The sequence below is a fragment of the Polistes dominula genome, unplaced genomic scaffold, assembly GCF_049000335.1.
Source record: "Polistes dominula isolate Pdom_NZ unplaced genomic scaffold, Pdom_raw_medaka contig_73, whole genome shotgun sequence".
NCBI classification, from domain to species: domain Eukaryota; kingdom Metazoa; phylum Arthropoda; class Insecta; order Hymenoptera; family Vespidae; genus Polistes; species Polistes dominula.
This window is the reverse complement of record NW_028300951.1, coordinates 936239-960646: the sequence shown is the minus strand read 5'-3', so window position 1 is coordinate 960646 and position 24408 is coordinate 936239. Positions and strand designations below refer to the sequence as shown.

Here is a 24408-nt window from a genome sequence, read left to right as displayed (position 1 = left end):
GAGAGTTTCCTTTTTAGTCGTCGATGTCTCCGAAAAAAAAAAGAAAGAAAAAAAAAGAAAATGACAATGGGACATTTGTACATAGTTCGCGAATCTCCTCCTCCTCCAAAAAAAAAAAATAAATAAAAGTTCATCGAACGAATCGATAACCGTGAGACGAACGAAAGAAGAAGAACAAGAAGAAAAAGAAGAAGAAGACATGAACAAAAAAAAAAAGAAAAAAAAAATGAAGAAAAAAATCTTTCCTTCTTTCACGGCCGATTATTCTTCTCCGTACCTTTGCATCCCTCCTCCCCCTAACTAATCATCCAACACCACCACCCATTTCCGTCTCCCATCGTAATCCTCATTTCCCATACCTCAAATTTTCTTCCTTCTCCACTGCCACCCAACCAACCACCCCCCAACCACCCACCCACCAATCATCCACTCTATCCTGAAAACCACCTCTACATTCATTCTCAAAGTATATCACTAGTTTGTTACATAATCTTCGTGTGTACATATTTGTTATTACGTAACACGCATTACGACGAGACACGTCTCTCGGTGTCAAAATCCACGTGAGTTTTAAGCGTACGCGAATCCACGTGGGAGATACATCGGTATTCATTATGAACACTTTGTCAATTAATAAAACGATTGAATTTTATATACCGTTGACTTGTCAAAATCTTCATACCTTTTTTATTTTTTCATATATCAGGATTATAATTGTTATTATTATTGTTGTTGTTATTGTTGTTGTTGTTGATGTTGGTATTTTTAACCTTTTCGTTAGAGGATTGCTTTGCAGAGAGCGAGTATTCAATCAAATGATATACTAATAATTAATATAATTGTTTAATCATATTATTTATCATTAATATTATATTATTATTTATTTAATTTCTAGGATTCATTTATAACAAAATTCCAACAGACTATAATTGGTTGTTTGTATGTTTAACCCTTTCGTTAAGGGTTGCTTTGAATAAGCGAGTATTGAATCAAATGATATATTTATCGTTAATAATATAATTGTTTAATTTGCGTTATTTTATCATTAATATTATATTATTATTTATTTAATTTCTAGTGTCATTTACCAAAATTTCAACAAACTATAATCATTATTATTATTATTGTTATTATTGTTATTTTTAAGCCTTTCATTAAAGGGTTACTTTAAAAGATCAAGTATCAAATCAATTGATATACTAATTATTATTGATATTATATTATTATTTATTTTAATTTTCATTATCATTTACAGAAATTGCAACAAAGTTGATCAAAGATCTCATTTTTATTGTCATCGTCATTTAATATAGATACAATGGTTTATTTTGTACATATATGTATATATCTATAATATATATATATATATTTTTTGTAATTATTCTTTTAGCACATATAATTAATTTGTTCATTGATTAAAAGGAAGTATGCACAGTGATATATATATATATATATAGAACATAGTCGATGTAGGGAAAAGCAAATCGTGAATAATAACGGGGATCATTGTTACCTCGGTAATGATTTTTGTTTCGTTCCAGGGCTATACACATTACTTATTTAATTTATTGAAGGTTTACTGGGACAAAGGACAAGAGACAGAAATATAATAGAATATGTAATTTTCCATAGAAACAACCTGGTCCCGCTTCTATCTTTTTTTATTTTATCTCTCTCTCTCTCTCTCTCTCTCTCTCTTCTTGTTCTTCTTCCTCTTTCTCGCACACCTTTGTTTTAACGAGAGAAGTTTACGAGTAAGTGTATTAATACGTAAACGAATCTGAAAACTCTTCTTGCATGTGTATGTATATGTCTGTGTGTGTGTGTCTATGTATGTATGTGTTACTCTAGTTTTATTCTGATAAAATGTATCAGATATCAGATGGGAATTAAAAAGTCGACCAATTGGGAGAAGGAAGAGAAGGAGGAGGAAGAAGAAGAAGAAAAAGAAGAAGAAAATTCGAAGGTAAGTTTACGATCAGTTGATTAAATGAAAGAATTTTTTTTTTTTTTTTTCAATATCGTCACACATTTTTTTATTTTTTTTGTTTTGTTTTATTCTCAATCTTCCTTTCGTTAAATGATTATTTGAATTTTATTTTATTTTATTTTTTTTATTATTTTTATTTGTTCATTTTCATTTTTTGTTTCTCTCGTGTTTAATAGATTATTTTCCTCGTCTTGTTTTTTTTTTCGTTTTTCGTTTGATTAAAAATCACGAAATTCTTCTACAGCAGGATCAAATTCAAAGGACATTCGCGGAAGGATTGTGATCGGTACTATCTCTTCCACTTCTCGGTAAACTCCACGTTATTTGTCCTTGACGCGGTTGAGAACCTGTTGATAAGGAAGAAATCGAATGAGAATTTGAAAAAGATAAGATAATTTGTAAAAAAAAAAAAAAGGTAGAAAGGAAGGAAGGAAGGAAAGGGGTAAATTTGAACAATCTATTAAAAGGGATAGCTCAACACGATTTTGGTTAACGATGTCTAATGATCATCCTCACCATCCAGAGAAGTCACGCGATCATAGTGAATATCCTGAATAAGAGAGAATGAGATAAAGATAGATAGATAGATAGATAGATGAATAGAGAGAGAAAGGTATAAGGTGGGTTGGAATGAGGTGAAATAGGATGAAATAGGATGAAATGGTGGTAGTAGGAAGAGGATCGAACGAAGCTAACGGAGAATGCGCTTTCGGATAGTAGTATGGAAACTAATGACCTACGTTGATTTATCGTGCCACACATTAGCCACTAGGAACACTTAATTGCCTACTAAATTGTGAAGGCACCGTGTATCGGATTTGCCATATTGCCAACCAACATCCCAGACCAACCTTGCTAAGATTAATTCCGTTAGTGCATTTCTCTAGGTACAACCTAACACTTTCGCGTTATAATGTTAATCGATTATTTTACACGCACGTTTACAAATATGTTTACTAATTGGAAGTATGTATAAAACATTACCAAAATTTTTCAAGGAATTAACGACATTTTTTTTATTTTACGAAATAATTTTTTTTACCCCTTTGTTTTCCATTCGAATATTATAGGTTTGATGATTAAAGGTTTAGTAGAGAATGTTAGTGACATGTGTGCATATAAATTTGTTTTTTTTTTATAAGAATAATTAAGGAATATATCTAATTAATTAACCTTGAAAAAAATGAAACATTGATTTGATAATTAATTTTGATAAGATTTATAAACTTAGTAAGGCAAGATTGTTGGATTAGGCATGACAATTACGTTCGAAAGGTTTGGTCAAGAATATTAGTGACATGTATGCATATAAATTTGTTTTTTTTTTATAAAAAAAATATTTAAGGAATATATTTAATAAATTAACCTTGAAAAAAATGAAACAAATCAAACATTAATTTGATAATTAATTTTGATAAGATTTAAAAACGTACGTAAGGCAAGATTGTTGGATTGTAAATCATCGTGTTGTTTTAATTTAGGATAAATTTTATCCAGGTGTCTCACGAATGCTCCTAAATCTGGATGAAATTCTAAAAAAACATAAATACGTTTATTTTTTATTTATTATTAATTATTTTACTTCGTTTAAAAACAATTTGTTACGTATTTAAATTGATTTGTAAATGTTGTTTACCATCGTAATCAGATTCGTAGGTAGATTCGATCTCGGATTCACGAGTTGGAAGGATTTCTAAATCAATGTTTGATCCCATATCGTGTTTTCTATCAGCACCAATGAAAAACAATGGTAAATTGGATCGTCCAGGTCTTGGATATGGGATGATACCAACAGGTCTTGATGTTCTTTGAAATTCCGTCATTTCGGAACTTCTTCCGATTCTTGGATAAGCAACCAATCCTGACGAACGTCTGCAATTTATTTTTTCATTTCGTACATCTGTAACAGAATAAAAATATACAGTCTCTTCATTAATTAATAACAATAAACACTATTTTGTTCTTTTTTTTTTATTCTAAAATCATTCAAAAAAAGAAAAAACACGTGCAAATGCAATTATCCAAATGTAAACGAAACAAAATACGCTTACGTTCGATTGAAAAATTCAATTGCAATTCGATCAAAGATTAATTACCATACGTTAATGCCGTAGTATATTTTTATATGGTGATATATAAAAATATATATATATAAAAAGACAAAGAAAAAAACAAATAATTAACCAACACACACACACACAGCACACATAATAACCCCAATAAAAAAAACTGGCAGTGTTCTTTTTAATTTTCTCCCTATTCGATGTATATATATATATATATATATATATATATATATTTTTTTTTTGGTATAAATATCAAAAAAGTATCGAAGTAGGTCAATAAGATACTTGCGTCTAATTAGCGTCCTTTAACGAGTTCTACCGAGCTGTTAAAATTAACTTGCCACCGAGGTTTTATTTGTCTAACGCTTACGAATCATTAAATTTGTTATTTTTTTTTCCTTTTTTCTTCTTTTTGTTTTTATATATATATTTTCTTCTAACGTTTCATTTCCATCGATGCAAACCAAATTGATTGAGAATGAGAAAGAGGAACGTGGAAAATGGGATGGCGGGGATGGGGGGGGGAAGGGGGATTTCCTGTGCACGATAAAATATAGGAACAACCCAAAAAAAAAAACCAAAAAAAAGTTTTTTTTTTTTTAAATTGAATCGAAACGGGAGAATCTATGCATCCTTGCTAATAGTTGAAACCTTTCAAATCTTGTGCTAGACTATATGGTTATACGTGGTCTCTATGTGGAAATATGTTTTTTTTTTTTTTTTCCTATTTTTTATTTATTATTTTTATCAAATGCCGTAGGAGATACAACTCGTATCAATTTGGTAACTCTTTTTATCTCTGTGTGTATGTGTGTGTGTGTGTGTGTTACAATCTATTGTCGATCAATAGGCGACAGATTGCAACTACAAATAAACGTTAAAGTTGGTATTTAATAATTTTTTGTTTGTTTTTGCTGTTACACCAGATTTCAGAATTTCCGTTGGTAAAATTTGAAATTTATTAGAAACAAAAAAATTGGTTCTAATGTATTCCGTAAATTTAAAAAAAAACACACACACCTTTCAATTCTATTGCAATGTTAAAATATTTAAATTATTATTTAAATTATTAATTGGTATTATAGGAGCTCGTAAGTTTATTGTCGCAAATACTAAATCCATCCCTTTTTGAATTATTTAAATAATAAAATTGAGGGGATAGAAAATATTTTTTTACGATCAAATAGAAAAATAGAAATAGATCGAAATAAAAAATATATAATATATAAAATAAATATATATATATATATATATAATATATTATAATAATTTAATATATTATATAATATAATATATTATTATGTAGTAATATAATTATAATATAATATAATATATTATATTTATATAAAAAAATATATTTAATATATTAAATTAATATATATATATTAAAGTATATATTATATTTTAATTTTTTAATCAAAAAATTATATTTAATATATATAATATTATGCATCTTATTTTGATGCATATCTGAACTGCAATATCTGAACTAATACTAACTGTATATATATATAAAAAATAAAAAATATAATAAATAATATATATATATAAATAATATAAAGTTATAATAATAATTATAATAATATAAAAAAAAATATAATAAATAAATAAATTGAATAGAAATACTTCGTTGAAATCAAAACAAAATATAAATACAGGTAAAAAAAAACAGTGATAAATGCAATAAAAATAGAAAAACAAAAAAGTAGAACATCATTGCTTCACGATCACGAATGTTAGAATAACGTGCTTACTATAGAAAAAAAATTGGAAAAAATATTGAAAGATATTAAGAGAGAGAGAGAGAGAGAGAAAGAGAGAGATGCTTAAAAGTGGATGCAAAAGCAAACTACAAAGGAATAATCGTCATCTTCTTTAGTAAGAAAACGTTCAAAGTGAAAACTGTATATCGAATATGGATTCTTGAGGTCCCCGTCAATAGAATAACCTCAGCAATATTCTATGATTTATCTTTTTTTTTTTTTTTTTCAACCAAAGGAATAAAGAAAGTAGTTCTTTGTGAAAGTACATTTGAAAGTTGCATTCTTCCGTCTTCGCGTGCTTTGCACATGCCCTTGCACAACACAACACAACACAACAGAACACAACACAAGCAAAACGAATCTTTGATGCAAAACCAACCCCTCGTTTTTATATTTGATACACCACGAGACTTTCAACCCCCCCCCCACCTTCTTACCTTACAGATATATAAATGTATTAAAAATGAAATATCATCTTTTATTTTTATATCCATTACAAAAAGAAAAAAAAAACCATATATAAAGTGAGATGTATTTAATCGATGTTAAACACCCATAAGATTGTAAAATGAGACATAATCGATTTACAGAAAAAAAAAAAAACAATAAAATATAAAGTTGACAGGAAACGAGTGAGAGTATGGTTTGAATCCTGCGAACTCAAATAAAATGAAGAATATTGAAGAGTATAAAAAAAGAATTGCACAACACTATTACGTGAATTGATTTATAAATGTTTATATATATATATATATATGAGTATGTATAGGTAAAATTATATTTAACCCTTAAAGTGCTATGAACGCCTAATATGTGTTTTGTAAAAATTACCAAAATGGTCATATAGGTGTTTGTTAATAATTATGTAAAATAATTTATTATTATTTTTATATAGTAATTAATTAAATAATATTTAGAAAGAAAAAGTTTAATTATTAAATTTATTATATATTTAATATATTTATTATATTAAATTAAATTATTACGTTATATAAATTTTTTATATTTAATAAAATAATATATATATATATAATAAATATTAATATAATAATATAATATACTATAATTATTTATATATAATAAATTTATTATATATAAATCTGGTTAATAATAATAAATTATTTCGTTATTACAAAAAATTTTAGTTAAAAATATTCAACACTCAAAGGGTTAATTAATTTCATAATACTTTAAAACAATAAATTGAAAACTTACGATCGATGGAAATTGCAAATATCAGTAAGATCAATGGTAGAAATGCACGATGATAGGACATTTTGAAAAATTGAGAATTTTTCTTCTTCAATTTAGTCTTCTTCTTCTTCTTCTTCTTCTTCTTGTTCTTCTTCTTCTTCTTATTCTTTTCTTAGGGTTGTTGGAAAGAAGAAAGAAAAGATGGTGCAGAGTATGGAGAACACGTCGACACTGGATGTCTCGAGGTATCTACCGTCCGATTTTATACCAAGCGCCTCCATCCTCTTTGCGAGAAAGGGGGTTGATATCCCCCATACACCCCCCATAAGTATTCCTCCTTTCCCTCACATCCCTTTCACTCCCTTGTTACTTTTCTAACATCTCAGTAAGCATTCTCCTTCTCTCTTTCTCTTCTTCTTTTTTTCTTTTTTCCTTTTTTGATTTTCCTTTACTTCGTTTCTCGACTCGTACCACCGTAAAACGCGTTCCTCTTTGCGTTTCACCGAGCATTACCTACGTTAAGATTTTATATACACGACGTACCAAATACGATGATGTGAATTTAATACAAAAATTTCTTCTTTCAAACTCTCTTTCTCTCTCTCTCTCTCTCTCTCTCTCTCTCTCTGTGTATTATTTTCTTTGTGTATAAAGTATAATAGTTTTTTTTTTATTTTTTTTTTTTTTATAAAAGTAAAAGAAAAGTAATGGATTAAATCAAACGTATTTTTGTTTTCTTAGAATAAAAAAAAAAAAAAAAATAATAATAAAGAAAATCAATTTGTCCAATGTTGTTCAAATTTATACTTTTATTGTTTTTTATTTTTATTTTTTTTTCTAATTATTTATAATAAATATATATATATATATATATATAATTTTTTTTCCTGACACAATTGTGAGGCATTAATTGATGCAAATTGACAAATAACAACACGTGAGGATCAGTGATAGGTTAAATTGATCAAATTCAACTATTTATTCCCACTTGAAAGGCCTAGGTTTAATCACGAAGCAAAAATTGTCTTCATTTTCACACAAAAGAAAAATGTAAATTACTTTCCGAACAATCCAATAATTATTCAATTCCTTTCTCTTATACTTTAAACAATAACGATTATTGTAAATAACCAAAAAAAAAAAAAAAAGATGAACTATAAATATGTTCCTCTCTCTTATACTTTCTTTGATTGATTATTCAAACGTATGATTGCCAAAAAAAAAAAAAAAAACAAAGAAAATTATTCGACATTTAAGTGGTAATATTTAGAATACATAGATCGATAACCCCGAATATAACACGAATTGAAAATCGAGATCCTGACAATCTTTTTTTTTTTTTATTACCTTCGTAGGGGGATTTTACATTGAAAAAAAAAGAAAAAAAAAATTAGGACGCGTTATTTTATCGAATCACGCGTAGATTTATATAAAGCGTGACCCTATGATTGTACGACAGCTTATAACGTATTATTATTGTTAGACGTGACATATCCTCATCGATATATTCCCCGTTAGGATACACATTTCAGGTGCATTAATCTAACCGACGTGACAATTTAGTTTTTTTCTTTTTTTTTTTTTCACCACGTTTTCATCGATTGATTGATTGATCGATCAATTACAACGTCTCAACAATTAATCGATTTTTTTTTTTTTTTTTTCATTATAACTCGTTAAAATATAACTCGATCATCGATATGATTTATTGGTAAGATTAAACCCTTGACTTATTACCACGAGTCAGACTCGGGGTACAAACTTGTGCTATAAGTGAACACCACGAGTCAGACTCGGGGTACAAAATTTGTGCTACAAGCGAGTACCACGAGTCTAATTCGTGCTAAAGAATTTAAACGAGCAAGTATACAGCGGAATAATTGAATTGCACAGTAAACGACCGATTTTCAAGTTTCTTATGGCACACGAAATTGTCAGATTTCGTCTAGGTCAAATGGTTAACCATAAAAAAAAAAACAAACAATTTTCTAATTCAAATCGATTCATAGACTTTTCGTTTAAGTCAAATCAATTAATTTATATGCAAACTGGTTAGTAGTACTATAGTTAAAGTTCCTTAATTTGCTTGTAAAACACGATTCTTCTATCTTGTCTATGAGCTTGTTTCATTTACATACGTGCACCTAACTAAACCTTAGTTCATTTAAATACAAAGGATATAGGAAAATGACGTTAATAAGGGGATCCTACGTTACGTTTAACGTTACACTTTAGTAATAACATTATTTTCTTCTTTCTTGTTTTTTTTTTTCTTTCTTTCTTTCTATAGTTCGTTGTATTTTTTTAGTCTCGTAAATTCAACGTTATTTCTTAAAATGAAAATTTTTTTCTATAAAAAAAATATACATTTCAATCGATGAAAACAACGTTAGAAAATTAAATGTAATACAGGTATGAAATTTAGAAATGAAATATTATTTACAAATTAATTGAGAAAGAGTATGAGTAAGAGAGAGAGAGAGAGAGAGAGAGAGAAAGGGAGAGAATTAGGGAAAGGGTAATACCATTTCTCTTCTCTTCATTCAAAATTAAATCAACAAACAAATCTGGCTATTACATCTCGAGTAATCCCGAATTTCTATTAAATTTCTTTTAATGTAATAATAAAATTAAAAAAGAAAAAAAAGGGTATAAAATTTTCTCATATAGGATATTTTATTTTTTAGTTATACAAATAATGTTTATTAATCTTGTTGATTATTGGTCAATGATTTATATTTTAAAATAAATTCAACGAAGCATGGAAGATTTAGGCGGTGATTTTCTTAAATGTTTTATTTTCATTTATAACATTTTATACAATTAATTAATAGAATATTCTTTTTTTATTATTATTTCTCAATTATAAAAGTAATGTTTATTAATCTTGTTGATTATTGGTCAATGATTTATATTTTAAAGTAAATTTAATGATGCATTGGTAGATTTAGGGGGTGATTTTCTTAAATGTTTTATTTTCATTTATAACATTTTATACAATTATTTCATAGAGTATACATATTTTTTAATTATTTTTCAATTATACAAATAATGTTTATTAATCTTGTTGATTATTGGTCAATAATTTATATTTTAAAGCAAATTCAATGGAGGATTTGTAGAGTTCAGTATTGATCTTCCTAAGATATAGATTTCCTTTCTTAAGATTTTATACAATTTTTTCCTAGAGTATACATATTTTTTAATTATTTTTCAATTATGCAAATAATGTTTATTAATCTTGTTGATTATTGGTCAATAATTTATATTTTAAAGCAAATTCAATGGAGGATTTGTAGAGTTCAGCATTGATCTTCCTAAGATATAGATTTTCTTTCTTAAGATTTTATACAATTGTTTTTTTTTATAGAATATTCATATTTTTTTTAAACTTATTTTTCAATTATACAAAGAATGTTTATTGATGTTCTTGAGAAGTGGAAAATAAATTATGTTCTACAGCAAATTCAACGGAATGTTTGAAGAGTTCAGCATTGATCTTCTTAAGACGTTGATTTTCTTCTTTAAGATTTTCCAATTTACTAATAACATCACTGTCAACTTTTGAAGAACAAGAAGACGAAGAAGAACAACAAGGAGAAGATTCCTCCTCGACAAAAGATTGCAAATTTACAAAATCCGAAGTATCTCGTCCTTTTCTCGTGATATTGATAATATGTTCCTTTGAGTTATCTACTTCGGATACCCTTTGCAATGGATGAATATGCAAAGATGGTTTTAAATCTTTTACGTGAAAATTGTTAAAATGTTTGGAATAGAATGCCGAGGTTATTTGTCCTTTGTGAGAAAATGTTTTAACAATTTCACGATTGTCCACATTCCATAGATGTACTTTTCCATTTAAACACGCGGAAAGTAGATGACGACTATCGGTCGATACCGACAGAGAAACAATCGTTGATTCGTGTCCCCGATAGATGGTGCTATCTTCGGCATTTTCGTTCATTAAAATTTTCACGTGATGTTCTATACCACGTGGTGGTTCATGTAGATAAAATTTGTAAATTAAACCACTGGTAGTACCAACGAATAATTCGCTTTCCTTTATATTCATACAAACCGAGGTCAATGGTAGGTCAAATACAAATGTAGCGAGCAATCTACCGCTTTTGAGTTCAAAAACATTTGCGGTATGATCCAACGAAACTGAACATAGCCTCGCACGTGGTGCACAATGACCAATGTAAATATCTTTTACAGGCAAAGTATGATTTGAAAAAGTATAAATAGGTTGAGATCGTTGTTCCTCGTTGTTTATTACATTGAACAATGACCAAACTAATATCAAACCATCCTCTCCAGCACTAACGAACATTGAATTGTCTCTGGTAAATTTCAAACACGTTACCGTTTGATAATGTCGCGTTATTATAGCTAATAATCGACCATTACAAAGCTGCCAAACGTATAATTTATCATTAATTGCAGCTACTATGTAAGAACCATCCGAGGTGGACGTTAAAGCTGATACTTTTCCTGGAGTTATTAATCTGATGTTAGAAATTGGTCTTTGACTGTTTAATGGCCATACGTGTATTAATGGTTTAGCTGCATCCGCACCAATTAAATAACAATCACTTAAAACTTGTAATGTCTTATTTGCAATAGGTGCTGCATGCTTGTAGATTGATACAAGTGTTCCTGTATTTGGATCCCACACTGCTGCACTCCAACTTTCGGCGACGTTATCACTCGTTATAATTAATTCCATTTTTTGTCTCTATTTAATTAACTAATTATTACTTAAGATTCTTTTGGCATCCTCTTCAATCAAACTATTACTTTCCGTTGAACATAACCTTGTTGAAGGACTTATCGAAACTAGCGCCTTCACTAGAATATTCGGTATAATTCTAAATTAAGTTCGTTGGTAAGAACGGTATCTTTTTTCATCAATTTTTGATATACAAATAGAATTCTTTTCAATTCACAGAAAACACATTATTTTTACTCTAACTACAAATAAAATATTAATATTATACAATTATATTTAATAAATTATAATCTGTTAAATAATAGACTAACATTATTTTAATAATAAACAGGTCTGTAAAAATTATTAGTAAAAGTATTCGATGATTCTTAAAATACGCGCCAAAATTTGAACTTGGTCGTTATTCAAATGTTTGTTATCGTTGCGCGGCAAAATTGGAAGCCATGACAGCATAGGTAGGAAAGCACGTAGCTTTAAACATTGAATAGATATTTAATAGAAATTGTTGTGTATGGTTTAGAAGACGTTAGAAGAAAAGGTATAGATATTTGTTTTCTTTTTATTAACAATATTAATAATAATAATAATCGAGAATAAGAGTTATCATTTAGATATCGATTATATATCGATCGTTCGTTCATAATAAACGATATATAAATTGTCTTATTTCTAGATTCTTTGTCGAAGTGAACACATAGAGACCAGGTTACATTTGCATAAATACCAGGATGACCTTGGTAAGGTGACACGAGTTATTACGAGCGAATAGTAAAAAGAATATCTGTGCATTAATAATTTGTATTACGTCACAAGTGAATAATCTCGCGTTTTATGTGATTCGCTTTTAAGGTTATGTGTACGTTCTTTTGTTATGTGTCTACTACGTACTGCTACGATAGTATCAAGTTTCGTACAGTGATCTAACGTTATTATTCCTTTACATAATAAAAATAATAATAATAATAATACAGTCTATAATTAAAAAAAAACACACACACATTTAATTGATCTTGTCCATGGGATTTATCGATGATGAATTGCACGAAGTATCTAAACTTTGTCACAATGTCGTCGATAATAGTCGCCTCGTTTCTTGTGTGCAGACTATGGTTCGCGTCGAAATAACGTAAGTTTATGTTTGTTTTATTATTATAAATGCATGTTAAAGAATAAATGTATTATTTAACGTTTGATTAATTTCAGGAAGACAACGTTCAAGAAAATTGTCGTGTGCATTCAATTCCCAGAGAATTATCCTTCCGTCCCACTTTTAATCGAGCTTAAGAGTAAAACTTTGTCGGAGAGATTACTTGCCAAGTTAACCGAAGTCTGTGAGAAAGAGTGCAAGAATTTGTTGGGAAAAGCGCAGGTATGTTGTGATTGTAAGTGACAGTGAATCGATTCGTATGAATTGTATTTAAAAAAAGAAAAAACAAAAGATTTCTAAAGGTATTTTTTTTTCATTTTTCTCAAGGTATTACCGACATTAAGGTTTATTCGTAATTTCATAGAAGAAAATCCTCTGATTTGTTGTTACGATGAGATATCATCCATAAAGAAGTTGCTCGAAGAGCAAGACGAGTTTAAATTGAAGCAGAAGAATTCTAGCATTGGATTGCGAATTCAACAAGGATTATATTATTTTAAAGTTAAGATTGAAGTACCTAATCATTATCCAGAGAATAGTGTAATAGTAAGTTTTATTTTGAATTCATTCTTTTGTAATATTGCAATTGTATGTTAATGTTATATATGAATGATTGTTTCAATTTAGTTTAGTGGACGCAGAATCAAACTTTCCACCCGTATTCTGTCGTTATTTACTGTGCCAAGGTAAAGAATTAGGTAGAAGATGCGTGGAACCACCATTGAAGCCAGATCCTCGGCAAAAAGTCTTTGTACGTTCTCCCTCTTTAAATGTCGTTGTTTCCTTCCTCATAAAGTAAGTTAATTTGTTTTACAACAATCATGTATCTATGAGTTGAGTTGTTGTTATTTTTTTTTTACAATAAACATTGATTATAGATCAGTGAAAACATTGCCCAGAGAAAATTGTCAATCGTGCAAGATAACTTGCTTACCGGCCAATCCAGAAGAAGTAGTGCTAGACGAAAAAGCAGACCTTCATGTAGAAAGGTTGTATTGCAGTCACTTGTTTCACTTACAATGTCTTCTAAAATTTATGAAGACACCGCCATTCCATGGTAAGCCATTGACGAATAATATAATTATTTTTTTTATATGAAAATTCTATAGACATTTTTGCTCTCGTTAGGGGGTAAAAAATGTCCAACTTGTGCACAGCGCATTTATCATGACAAATGGGGCGTCAGCGAAAAACTCGCAGAAGATCGTTGGGCACACGAGCAGGCGCGTGCTAGGGAATTGGCAGAGGTAGCTGACTTTTTGAAATAAATCCTTTGCTGAAGTGCACAAATATAATGGTTTATCTATCCATGGTATAGTTAGATAAACATTAATGAAAGAAACAGTCAAATACCAGGGTGCATCTACTAATGGTTGTTGTGGTTTAATGAAATTTTACCACTAATCTGTTTTGACTTGACCGACCAACCAATTCATTCATATTTAGTATCTAAGAGTCCATTAAATATAAGCTATTACAGGAAGGTTTATTATTAATCCTGTCAACGATTTCTTTTTTCTTTTTTTGTATTGCAGTTTGACTAATTCGAATGAATTAATATTTTGATTATTATTATTTGATTGCTTATAGACACACACACACAAATGTATATATCCTAAATAATGTGTTTTACTATAAACTAAGATTTTGATATATTTTTAAATGTCAATTATCGATATTCTAACTGAAATGTTATTTTGAAAAAAAATGTAGATTTTTATGTTACCATGTCGCAGTGTTTATTTTTTCAGCGAAGATACTTTGGAATAAAAAGAAATACTAAAATTTTTACAAACAAATAAACAAACAAACAAACAAACAAATAAATAAATAAATATCAATTAACAAATGAAAGCTACGTGAAAATAAGAGAATTTCTAGCTTTAACAGCTTTTTTCCTTTTTTATCTATGCCAGATATTTCCCGATATTATCTATAGTTGGAATATGACGATAACATCGATAATAGATGGAAAAAAAAATGAGATTAATTTTTATTACATTGGATATATATGTATTAAATGATATTATTATTACTTATTTAGTATAAAGTTCTTCAATCGAAAGTAATATCTTTGCGTAATAAAAAAATATGAGGATGGTTAGGAAGCGAGAGAGAGAGAGAGAGAGAGAGAGAGAGAGGAAAGTAGTAAACAATAGTAAAAGAGGAGGAACCCCTTTTATACACTGTAAGTATTTTCAGATACGTATATACGTGCTATGTTTCTCTTTCGTATGTAAAGAAATGTCTTGTGTATATTTCTTTGTGACCGTGGTTGTGATGTATTGATCCTCTGTACCGACTACGGTGATCCTCTTTCTATCTTTCTCTTTTTCTCTCTCTCTCTCTCTCTTTCCTTCTTTTGTAATAGCTTCGCGGCCTCGTTTGTACCTAGTACATATCTATTTTATTTTTATTTTTATTTTTTTACTTTTATTTTTATTTTTATGACTTCTTTATATCGTTCTTAACATTACTACGTTTTAACACTATCTTCCAAGCATCAGTAATCTTATCTTTTTTTTTTTTTAATTATTTTTCATTGAATTTATCAACCCTTTGAACTCGATTTACTTTCAATGATGTGTTTAGTGTCAAGTTGTATTTATTTTTAGGTAAATGAATTATTAATAATTTTAACGTACGAATTTTCTATTAAATTTTCAACATGACGTATTAGTAGTTCAAAGGTGTTCAAAGATTTAATAATTATTGTGACAATATTTGTTTGTTTTTTTATTTTATTTATTTTTATATTTTTCTTTTTAAATGAATTATACGATTTTAACACGTATCGTTAATTATTTTTTTTAGAGAGGAGTATAGAATAGTGGAATGAAGATAGGAAGAGAGAGAGGAGAGATGGATTTAAATGATAATTTAATTCAATTGCACACCTGCGAGCATATAGTTCTTGCTCGTTCAAGCTTATGTGTGCTCTGCGTTAAACTTAGTCGTAGGAGACAGCTTGGCAGACTAATTCCCGGTTATCGATTGTACGAATACGTGGAAACGCACCGCCGTGTCGTACTTACAGGGCGGACACACTAAACGCTAACAGATCAATATGTTCTCCTCAAGAAAGAGATAAGTACGCGAAAGTTGAACGATTTACAATTGTACTAGAGTTCTTCTATAGATTTTTCTTTCATTGTATTATTTTCATTCTGTTATTTTCTTTTTTTTAGATCAAAATTATGACCGATTCAAACTTGGTGATCAAGTTTCTCGTTTAATATCTGGAATTCTTGAATTTCTTTTTTTTTTTTTTTTTTTTTTAAATAACGATAATAATAAATACGCGTTTTATAGAATTTTGAGAAACTTCATTCAAATATATGAGAATTATTTTTGAACATTGTCTGGAGTTTGTTCAATTTTGACAAGGATTAAATTCAAACTTTCATCAAAATCCATGATTTCTCTTTTCAAATTTAAATTCTCGAATTATTTCAACTATTAATAATAATAATAATAAATTTGCGTTTCGTGTATCAACTATTAGATCTCTGAACTTTCATTAAAAACGTAATTCACGTAAAAGGGAACATTTGGACATTGCCATAAGTTCGCCTAGACGGTCTAATCACTCGAGCGATTATTTCTATCGATTAACTCGCTTTCTTTTTCGTCGAAAACGAAAGTTTTCGATCTGTTATCTCCTAGTTGATATCCACAATTAGATACCTAGAAAAAAAAAAAATAGAATAAAATAATAAGAAAGATAGAGAATTCTACGTATCGCGTGCAATTTCATTATTGCATCGGCATTATTAGTCTCGTTCGAGGATCGTGTTTGGTTTAGGGTCGATTCCTGCCAGTATATTGTTTGACCGGTCACTGCTCATGGGTTTTGTTGACGATTACTGCTAGGGGACCTCTTACTCCCCCTCGATCTCTCTTCCCTTTAACGCACCTGGAGTTGTTCACACCGATTTCTTTTTACTCTGACCGAATGTTTCTTCCTTTTCATGGAAAAATAAATCCATTTCTTTCTTTTCTTCCTTTTTTTTTTTTTTTTTTTTTTTGGAATCAACATATTTGTCATGAATTACATTGACAATAAATATACATGTAAGTATTGAACGATCTAGTTATATTGGATCGTTATTATTTCATTTATTATATACAATTAATTTTTTTGTATTATATTTTATATTATTTAATAAATTATATATAATTAATAATCTAATATACAAATATTAAAAAAAAAAAAAATTAATTAATAAAATAATAAATATTCTTTTCCCGTATCAGTTAAGACACCCAATTGTTTGAGATACCAATGATATCGATCAAAAATGGGGTTGATATCCGATTGCATTGTAGAATCTTGAGGAGATTAGATATGTAACTAGGATGTCCTTGCACCTCGATAAGTTAACCCTAGGCAATGGTAGGCGAATAGTAGTAGTATCAGACAGAGTGAGAGAGAAGATACACCTATAATTGCACGTAGGGCAGCTTCGTCGTAACGCTTCATGGATCAATAGCTGGGAAATGGCCGGAAGCCAAGTCCGACGATGTCGTTTCGAGTTTTGCCGTTGTCATCGTACGGGACCTAAACCCCTTCTTCTTCTTATTCTTATTCTTATTCTTATTCTTATTCTTCTTCCTCTTCGTAGTAACAGCAGCAGCAGCAGCAGCAGCAGCAGTGTCCCACTTGTGTGATCAACCTTACACGCATCTTTACTTCATCTTCCTCTTCTTCTTCTTCTTCTTCTTCTTCTTCTTCTTTATTTTTCTTGTTCATTTTCTTTTTATTCGTAGCAGATAATCGAAGGTGTTTAACTTGACAGAGTCAAATCGTTAGAAGTTTTATCGTTAAGATCGAACGATCCTTAACGAGGAATGTCTTAACTTTGAAGAATAGAAAGAGACGGAGTATCTAACGAGTACTCTTCGAAAGCAAGTTGAAAATATCGATCGCAACCCTTTCACTGTCACGCCCCGATTATTATACCGAGACTCCTCCTTGTCTGCAATTTTCGATATTTTCTTTTGTCTCGATAGTTATGCTTCTATTTCAAAGTTATCATTTATAATTGCTTTACCATCAAACTTTTCTTTTTATTCTATATAAAATAACATAATTCATGTTGCTGTAATTATAACAGCAAATTTGTTAAATAAAATTGTAAAAATTTATTAATATCAATCATAAAATTAATTTATAGATTGTAAAATAGTTGTGGTATTTACGTATTAACGCCAACGCAGCAAAAATTCCGCTAATGCGCCAATAAATAGCAATCTTGTTGTTCGCATATAACAACCTTGTTGTTTGCACATAGCAACTGCTGTCACGGTTTCGTCAGGGTTGCGTCAGGGTTTCTGTTCAGTACCAAAAAATGTACCAGTACCAAATCTGATGCTGTCGCTGTAACCCTGACGAAACCCTGATGGTTGCTATATGCAAACAACAAAGTTATTGTATACGAACAACAAGATTGCTCTTTATGGCGCATTAGCGGATTTTTTGCTGCGGTGACACTAATACATAATTCCCATAATAATTCAACGTGTTTAGTATACTAATAAAAGAAAAAAAAAAACAACAATTTTATTTATAAATGTTAGCATTACACAAAAGACATATTTAAAAATGTTCGATCGAAGAAACTTAAGATGAAATTGTAATATGAAACTTAACGCTTACGTTTGGATAATTTGTTTAAAGAACAAAATCTGTTACGATCAGAACAAGGGGGTATCGATTATTATGAAAAAGTATTTTGTTGTTGTTATTGTTGTTGTTGTTATTGGTTTTCATCTGCTTAAGCAAAAGATTCTATTTAGATGATACGTGTTTTATACAAATACATTGGACGTATTACTAAGAAAGGAATACTACACAGAGAAGATAGAAGTGGCTTTGGTAGTATGTACGATTCGTAGTTGCGCAGCATGCGCACCGCGGGACGCCATTTATCCGAGGATCTCTAAATACCCCCGAGGGTCGCTATCAAAGCACCCTCCTGGCGAGTATTGCGGAATCGTCCTATAAAGGATATCGCCGATCCGATGGCATGGATCGGATATTGTTTGCATTTCCCTTTTCTTACTTTACTTCTCTTCTCCCTCTCTCTCTTTCTCTCTATCTTTCTATCTTTATCTATCTTTGTACTAGTAGATACATTGTGATTCATTTCTATGTTTGATTTCAATCTTTCCTTTTTTTCTTCTTCTTATCTTTTATCTTTTTTCCACATTCGATAGATATGCATCTTTGTGTCGAAAAAAAAAAAAAGAAAAATGATTGCTTTTTAATAGAAAAATAAATGTTGTTTTTTTATTTCTTAAGATTGCGATCGAAAGAATTATGACCGATTTTATGTCACAGTATTTCTTAGCCAATAATAATCATTGGTGTTTTAAGAATTCATTTTATTATGCAGTACAGGATGCATTTTAGTTCTTTAGTGTTACGTTGTTCCTAAAATAAAAAAATAAAAAAGAAAAGAAATTGTTATATGAATATTAAATTTCCTTGAAACATTTACAATCAATTTTTACAAAAGATTATTTCCATACGAATTTATTATAATAATAATGATATTATGTCCGGATACTTTTTTTGTAGTTTCTAAAAATAGTATTAATCTGATTATGCGTATTATATAATTTCCATTCTTCGAGGAATGAATTTGATTATAAAGAAACTAATATCGCGTGTCGGTCAGATAAAAATGAAAAAAAAAAAAAAAAGAAAAAGTAAACGTACTCTCTCGATTCTTACACTCTATTGGCTTAGATATTTTCCATATATATATATATATCTAACGTTTAATCGTATTATAAAAATTGCACTAAAGAACCTTTAACGTTTGTAGTATCAAACGTTGGAGGGAAACGAAGGGCCGATGGAATAAATTTCGTTGTGGCAAAGGTAAAGGCGCACGCGAGCCGGTCATCCGACTAAGAAATTCTTATCCTGTAGATCTGGTTCACAAAAGAGGTGGGATATAAAAAGAAAGAAAGAAAGAAAGGGAGAGAGGGAGAACGAAAGAGAGAGAGAGAGAAAAGAAAGAAAGAAAAAGGGCATGTTGGTAATAGTAGCGCGTGCCACGACAAGAAAGAGAAGAGTAGGGAGGAAGAGGGAGGATTGTCCTGGGGGCCAAAAAAGAACTACTCCCCTCTTATTTTTTGGGAAGAAGACGAACCACCATGCATGTATTCCTTTCAAGTCTATGCTTTAGGGTCTCTATGGTATCACTTCGCAACGGGCATCGTAAATGACCCATAAAGACAGATGCCATATTTTATAATATATTTTCTTTTTTCTTTTTTAAGATTAATACCAGGGTGACCATGTTTAAAATGTGATTCGATCAATTGAGATCATATTTTTAATAACATTGATTTAAATAATTGTTAAATATAATTATTATATTTGAATTATTCACATTCACATTTAAACTCACGCGTGAAAATATTTTTATGAGGTTTCGTATTATGAAAAAAAAACAAAAAGAAGAAAAAGTAGTGGGATGTTAGGAGGGGAGTAGACAAGCCACAACAAGTTGCAACCACCTGGCGAGGTAGCTCAGTCAGTCCAGTGTCCTCCAGGTGCTCTCGAAACCCCCAGTCACGACGGGGTTGACTGCTTACCTTCTGACGCAACAACGTAGTCGATGTGTTAAGAATCGAGGACACAACTTCTTGGTCGAAATACGAGAACCTATATATATATATATAGGATATGGAATATAAAAGAGGAGGAGGAGGAGGAGGAGGAAGAAAAATTCGGTAAAGTGGTTGGATTTGAAAAAAAAAAAAAAACGGGGTTGCGTCAGGATTGGCAAAAGGGCCAACAACAAAAAAAAAAGGAAAAAGAAGAACCTGATCGAAGATTTTGTAGGTCGCGAAGGTCGATCGAGATTTTCCCGCAGTGATCGCATAATTTTCAAGGCAAGAGAGTAGGAGGAATTAACCGGAAACATTTTGGCACGAGCCAATTAAATTCTTACTAGGTTCGTTTAATGTTCTTTTTTTTTCTTCTTTCGTTTCGTAATCACAATTATTTACACACAATATTTTACCTTTTTCTTCTTTTATTTGTGTCATCGATTTAGAATAGACTAAGGGCGATTATTATTAAGTCTGGTTGCGTGTAGGGTCGGAGAATAGGAGGTAGGAAGGAACGCGTGTTTTTGACGAAGAAGAGGAATAGCTGTCGCGCCGGTGGCGTACGACGTCGACGTAGACGTAGACGTCGCCGCCGTCGTCGTCGTCGTCGTCGACGTCGTCGTCGGCGCGTATAACGCCAGCGGGCAAAAGCGCGTTACCCCCAGTCGGTGGAGCGAGAGAGTCGCGACTAGCAGACGAACGAGAGACCTCGTCGTGACGGTTAATAAAAAGACACAAAAAAAAAAGAGAGACAGAGAGTGGGTAGTAGTTGAGTACTAGCAAATACGGAAAGAGATAGAAATAAAGTACTTTTGGATAGTTTATCGAGTGTAAAGGACACGGAACTGATTGGACAGTAGGCAATACCGTGTATCAGAGGTACTCGATGCGCCGGTGCACCACCACCACCACCATTAGTACTACCCACTACCACCACCACCACCACCACCACCACCACTGCTAGCACCACCACTAGCACTATCACCGGCAGCAGCAGCAGCAGCAGCAACAGCAGCAGCAGCACGATCAGCAATCGTAGCCACTGGCAGCACCGGCGCCACTACCGCCTCTACCACCGCCTCTATAACCACCGCTCTTGGCAGTAGAGCCTCGCAGAGACGTCCACCTCGTGGTCGTCGGCACTTCCTTGCGGACGGTGCTGGTGTCCGGGTGGTTTCTAGGACGTGCGTTTGCTTCACGAGTATAGGAGATTGTCAGTAGAATAGAAGATATCCAGTAGTATTAGAAAGAGAAGAAGAAGAAGAAGAAGAAGGGGTTGTTGAATCAAAGGAAAATAGCAAGGAGTAGTAAGTTTTGATAGTTTTCCCTTTAAAGGACGACTTCTTTTAGACACGCGTTTACTCGATGCACATTCTCGTCTATTATCATTGTGTCCGGTGGTTGAGGTTTTAACAGCGCGCGCGATATATTTCGTTTTTGGAGGGTTTCTTCCCTCCTTTCTCGGGAGTGCCGTCGACGGGTTTTCTCGCGCGGGCTACTCTACCGGCGAGGTAGGAGGTAGTGGCGCGGAGGAGGGCGATCGCAGGCAGGGTCGTCGTCCTTGTCATCCGCAGCAAGCAACGGTAGAGTAGTTGAGGAGGAGGAGGAGGAGGAGGCGGGAGGTTTGGGACGGAAAGGAGGGTCCATCGGTCGAAGTGACGGTGCATGGTGAAGTGTCGCGAGCGAAGCGGTGTCGTCTCGTCGAGGAGGAAGAGGTGGAGGTGGAGGAGGAGAGGAGGAGTGGCGGAAGTAGGCGAGAGATTGGTCGCAGGGGTAAGGATAAGGGTGGTATCGGGCCGAGGCAAAGTTGCGAGTGTTTGTGGTGATGCCTCGCATCGGCGAGTCCTCCTCCAGGTCGTCGCAGGGTGTCGTCGTCGCAGGTGCGCTCGAGTCGCGCTCGCCCTCACCGACGACGCGGATACGCTGACGAGGGCAGCCCACGGTGGTACGGCAGTCGTCGTCGTCGCTCCTGCAGGCCATGTATTACGCTCCGGTAATCGACCCTACCGGCAGCAGCTGCAGTGCCAGCGACCACCACCACCACCACCGGCAACTAGACCACCATTACCATCATCACCATCATCATCATCATCCCCATCATCCCCATCATTCCTATCATTCCCAACAACAACAACAACAACAACAACAACAAGAGCAACAGCATCACCTTCGTCATCATCATCATCATCAATATCATCGGCATCGTCATCGACTACTTCAACCGTCGGCAGAGGCTACAGAAGAATCAAACAGGACGGAGGACGAGCCGGCTTACGTCCTTTTACTTCGTTCTCCCAAAAGACCAGCTGCCGCCTCCTGCTGTCACGTAGCGAGGAGACCGGGCAGAAGACGACGCGACGGTGGACATGCCGTCAGGATATTCCTCGTCGCCACCGCCGCTGCCTTCCTCGCCCTTGCCGTTTCCCCGGGTAAGTACATGCTTTCTCTTTATTTCTCTTTTTAACTAATTCTAACTCTATAAGCATTTCTTTGACAATTCTTAAACAGAGTCATATGTAATCGTCGTATGTCACTTTGGCGCCTGCAACGTGTCCACTCGAGGAGGACACGTGTGTATCCTCGAAACCATTGCGAACAATAAAAAGTAACAGAAAGAGAGAAGGAAATTTATTTCTCTCAAACTATTTGCTTCTTCGATGGTGGTCCTCCTCGAGAGTTTAGGATGAATGGATTATGACAAAAAATAGCATAGAATTTGATCACTCGTTTTCGTCATCCGACGATACTTGAAATTCATCTGTCCAACTAAGAGAGCGCCAGAGAGAGAGAGAGAGAGAGAGAGAGAGAGTCTAAAGAACTTTTTCATCTAGTAGGTCGTTAAGATCATTTCTTTGAGAGGTATACTTACTTACGAGCGTGGTTTGATATCGTGAAGGATCTTCTCCTGGCAAGGTCATGAAAGTGTGAAAACGTTGTGCAGCGGTGAGACCTGACGCATTGCGTCAAAATCAAATGACGAAGGACGAAGAGAAGAATAGGAGGCTGTTTTACTACGTGTGTCTTCTCGTTTCTATCTTTCTCTCTCTCTCTCTCTCTCTCTCTCTCTCTCTTTTAACCAAGGTCGAAACTACGACCGCGAATCTGTAAGTACTCATCTCGTTGGGGAAAGTAATGGACCAAAAATCGGATCTTTTATCGAATGATAAAGCACGGGAAAGATAGGACGGATGGATAAGAGAATGAGAAGAAAAAAGAAAAAAGAAGGAAAAAAAAAAGAAAACATGAATCTTTAGGGTTGACAATTAATTAATAAAAAAATCTAGAAGGATGGGAGTTTCTTTCTTTATTTCTTAGATATCGATGAGAGTAGAGAAGTAGTAATATAGATGAAAAGAAATTGGAAAATAATTTGAGATCTGATTTAGTATAGGGCGGTAAGGGAGGTGAAAGGGATAGTTGAGGGTCACTCAAGTCGATGTGCCATTAAAACGTCGTCGTTGCAGTTAAGTCTCGAGTGAGATCTCATTTTCTTCTTCTTCTTCTTCTTATTCTTAAGCTTCCTTATCCGTGCGGTCCCCGTAACTCACGGATCCGGTCGAAACGTGGCGTGTGGCCTGTAGACACGGTCGAGCCGCACCCACGCAAGGCTATTTATCTCATCGTTTGCCGATGCCCAGTGCCAAGAGTATATTTTTTCGCATGCTTAAATCTCTTTCTTCTTCTTCTTCTTCTTACTGTTATTATTATTATTATTATTATTATCATTTTGTTCTTTTACTTTGGTATATCTTCTTACCTCTACCCTCATCTCTTCATTCTTAACTCTCGCTCTCGAACTTACTCTTATTTTCATTCTCACTTTTACTCTCGTCAGTTGGAATTCTGATACTTGACGAAGCCACCCGACGGAATAGTCGGCGGCT

The 24408-nt window shown here is 32.3% G+C and overlaps 4 protein-coding genes across 7 annotated transcripts in view; 2 read left to right on the top strand and 2 right to left on the bottom strand.

The window, feature by feature from the left end:
- Positions 1-74: 74 nt before the first annotated feature.
- On the bottom strand, positions 75-7526 carry LOC107071171 (CAPA peptides). Its single transcript, XM_015329923.2, has 4 exons — positions 7035-7526; positions 3627-3890; positions 3424-3522; positions 75-2337 (listed from the first exon to the last, which is right to left on the bottom strand). The coding sequence occupies exons 1-4, from the start codon at positions 7093-7095 to the stop codon at positions 2246-2248; spliced, it is 516 nt and encodes a 171-aa protein (XP_015185409.1). The 5' UTR covers positions 7096-7526; the 3' UTR covers positions 75-2245.
- A 2433-nt stretch (positions 7527-9959) lies between these two features.
- On the bottom strand, positions 9960-11870 carry LOC107071200 (WD repeat-containing protein 18). Its single transcript, XM_015329988.2, has one exon. The coding sequence runs from the start codon at positions 11743-11745 to the stop codon at positions 10432-10434; it is 1314 nt and encodes a 437-aa protein (XP_015185474.2). The 5' UTR covers positions 11746-11870; the 3' UTR covers positions 9960-10431.
- Positions 11871-12161: 291 nt separating this feature from the next.
- Positions 12162-14372, top strand: LOC107071199 (uncharacterized). Its single transcript, XM_089172216.1, has 7 exons — positions 12162-12286; positions 12422-12874; positions 12952-13117; positions 13223-13445; positions 13528-13690; positions 13774-13952; positions 14024-14372. The coding sequence occupies exons 2-7, from the start codon at positions 12765-12767 to the stop codon at positions 14161-14163; spliced, it is 981 nt and encodes a 326-aa protein (XP_089028342.1). The 5' UTR covers positions 12162-12286; positions 12422-12764; the 3' UTR covers positions 14164-14372.
- A 6316-nt stretch (positions 14373-20688) lies between these two features.
- Positions 20689-24408, top strand: part of LOC107071190 (protein kinase C-binding protein NELL1) — an 82562-nt gene continuing 78842 nt past the window's right edge. For 3 of the 4 annotated variants that reach the window (XM_015329966.2, XM_015329964.2, XM_015329968.2), the window contains exon 1: positions 20691-22953. In XM_015329966.2, the coding sequence (XP_015185452.2) occupies positions 22503-22953 (451 nt within the window). In that variant the 5' untranslated portion in view covers positions 20691-22502. Of the gene's footprint in view, positions 22954-24408 lie in introns of all 4 variants that reach the window. The other variant, XM_015329967.2, reaches the window with a different exon arrangement.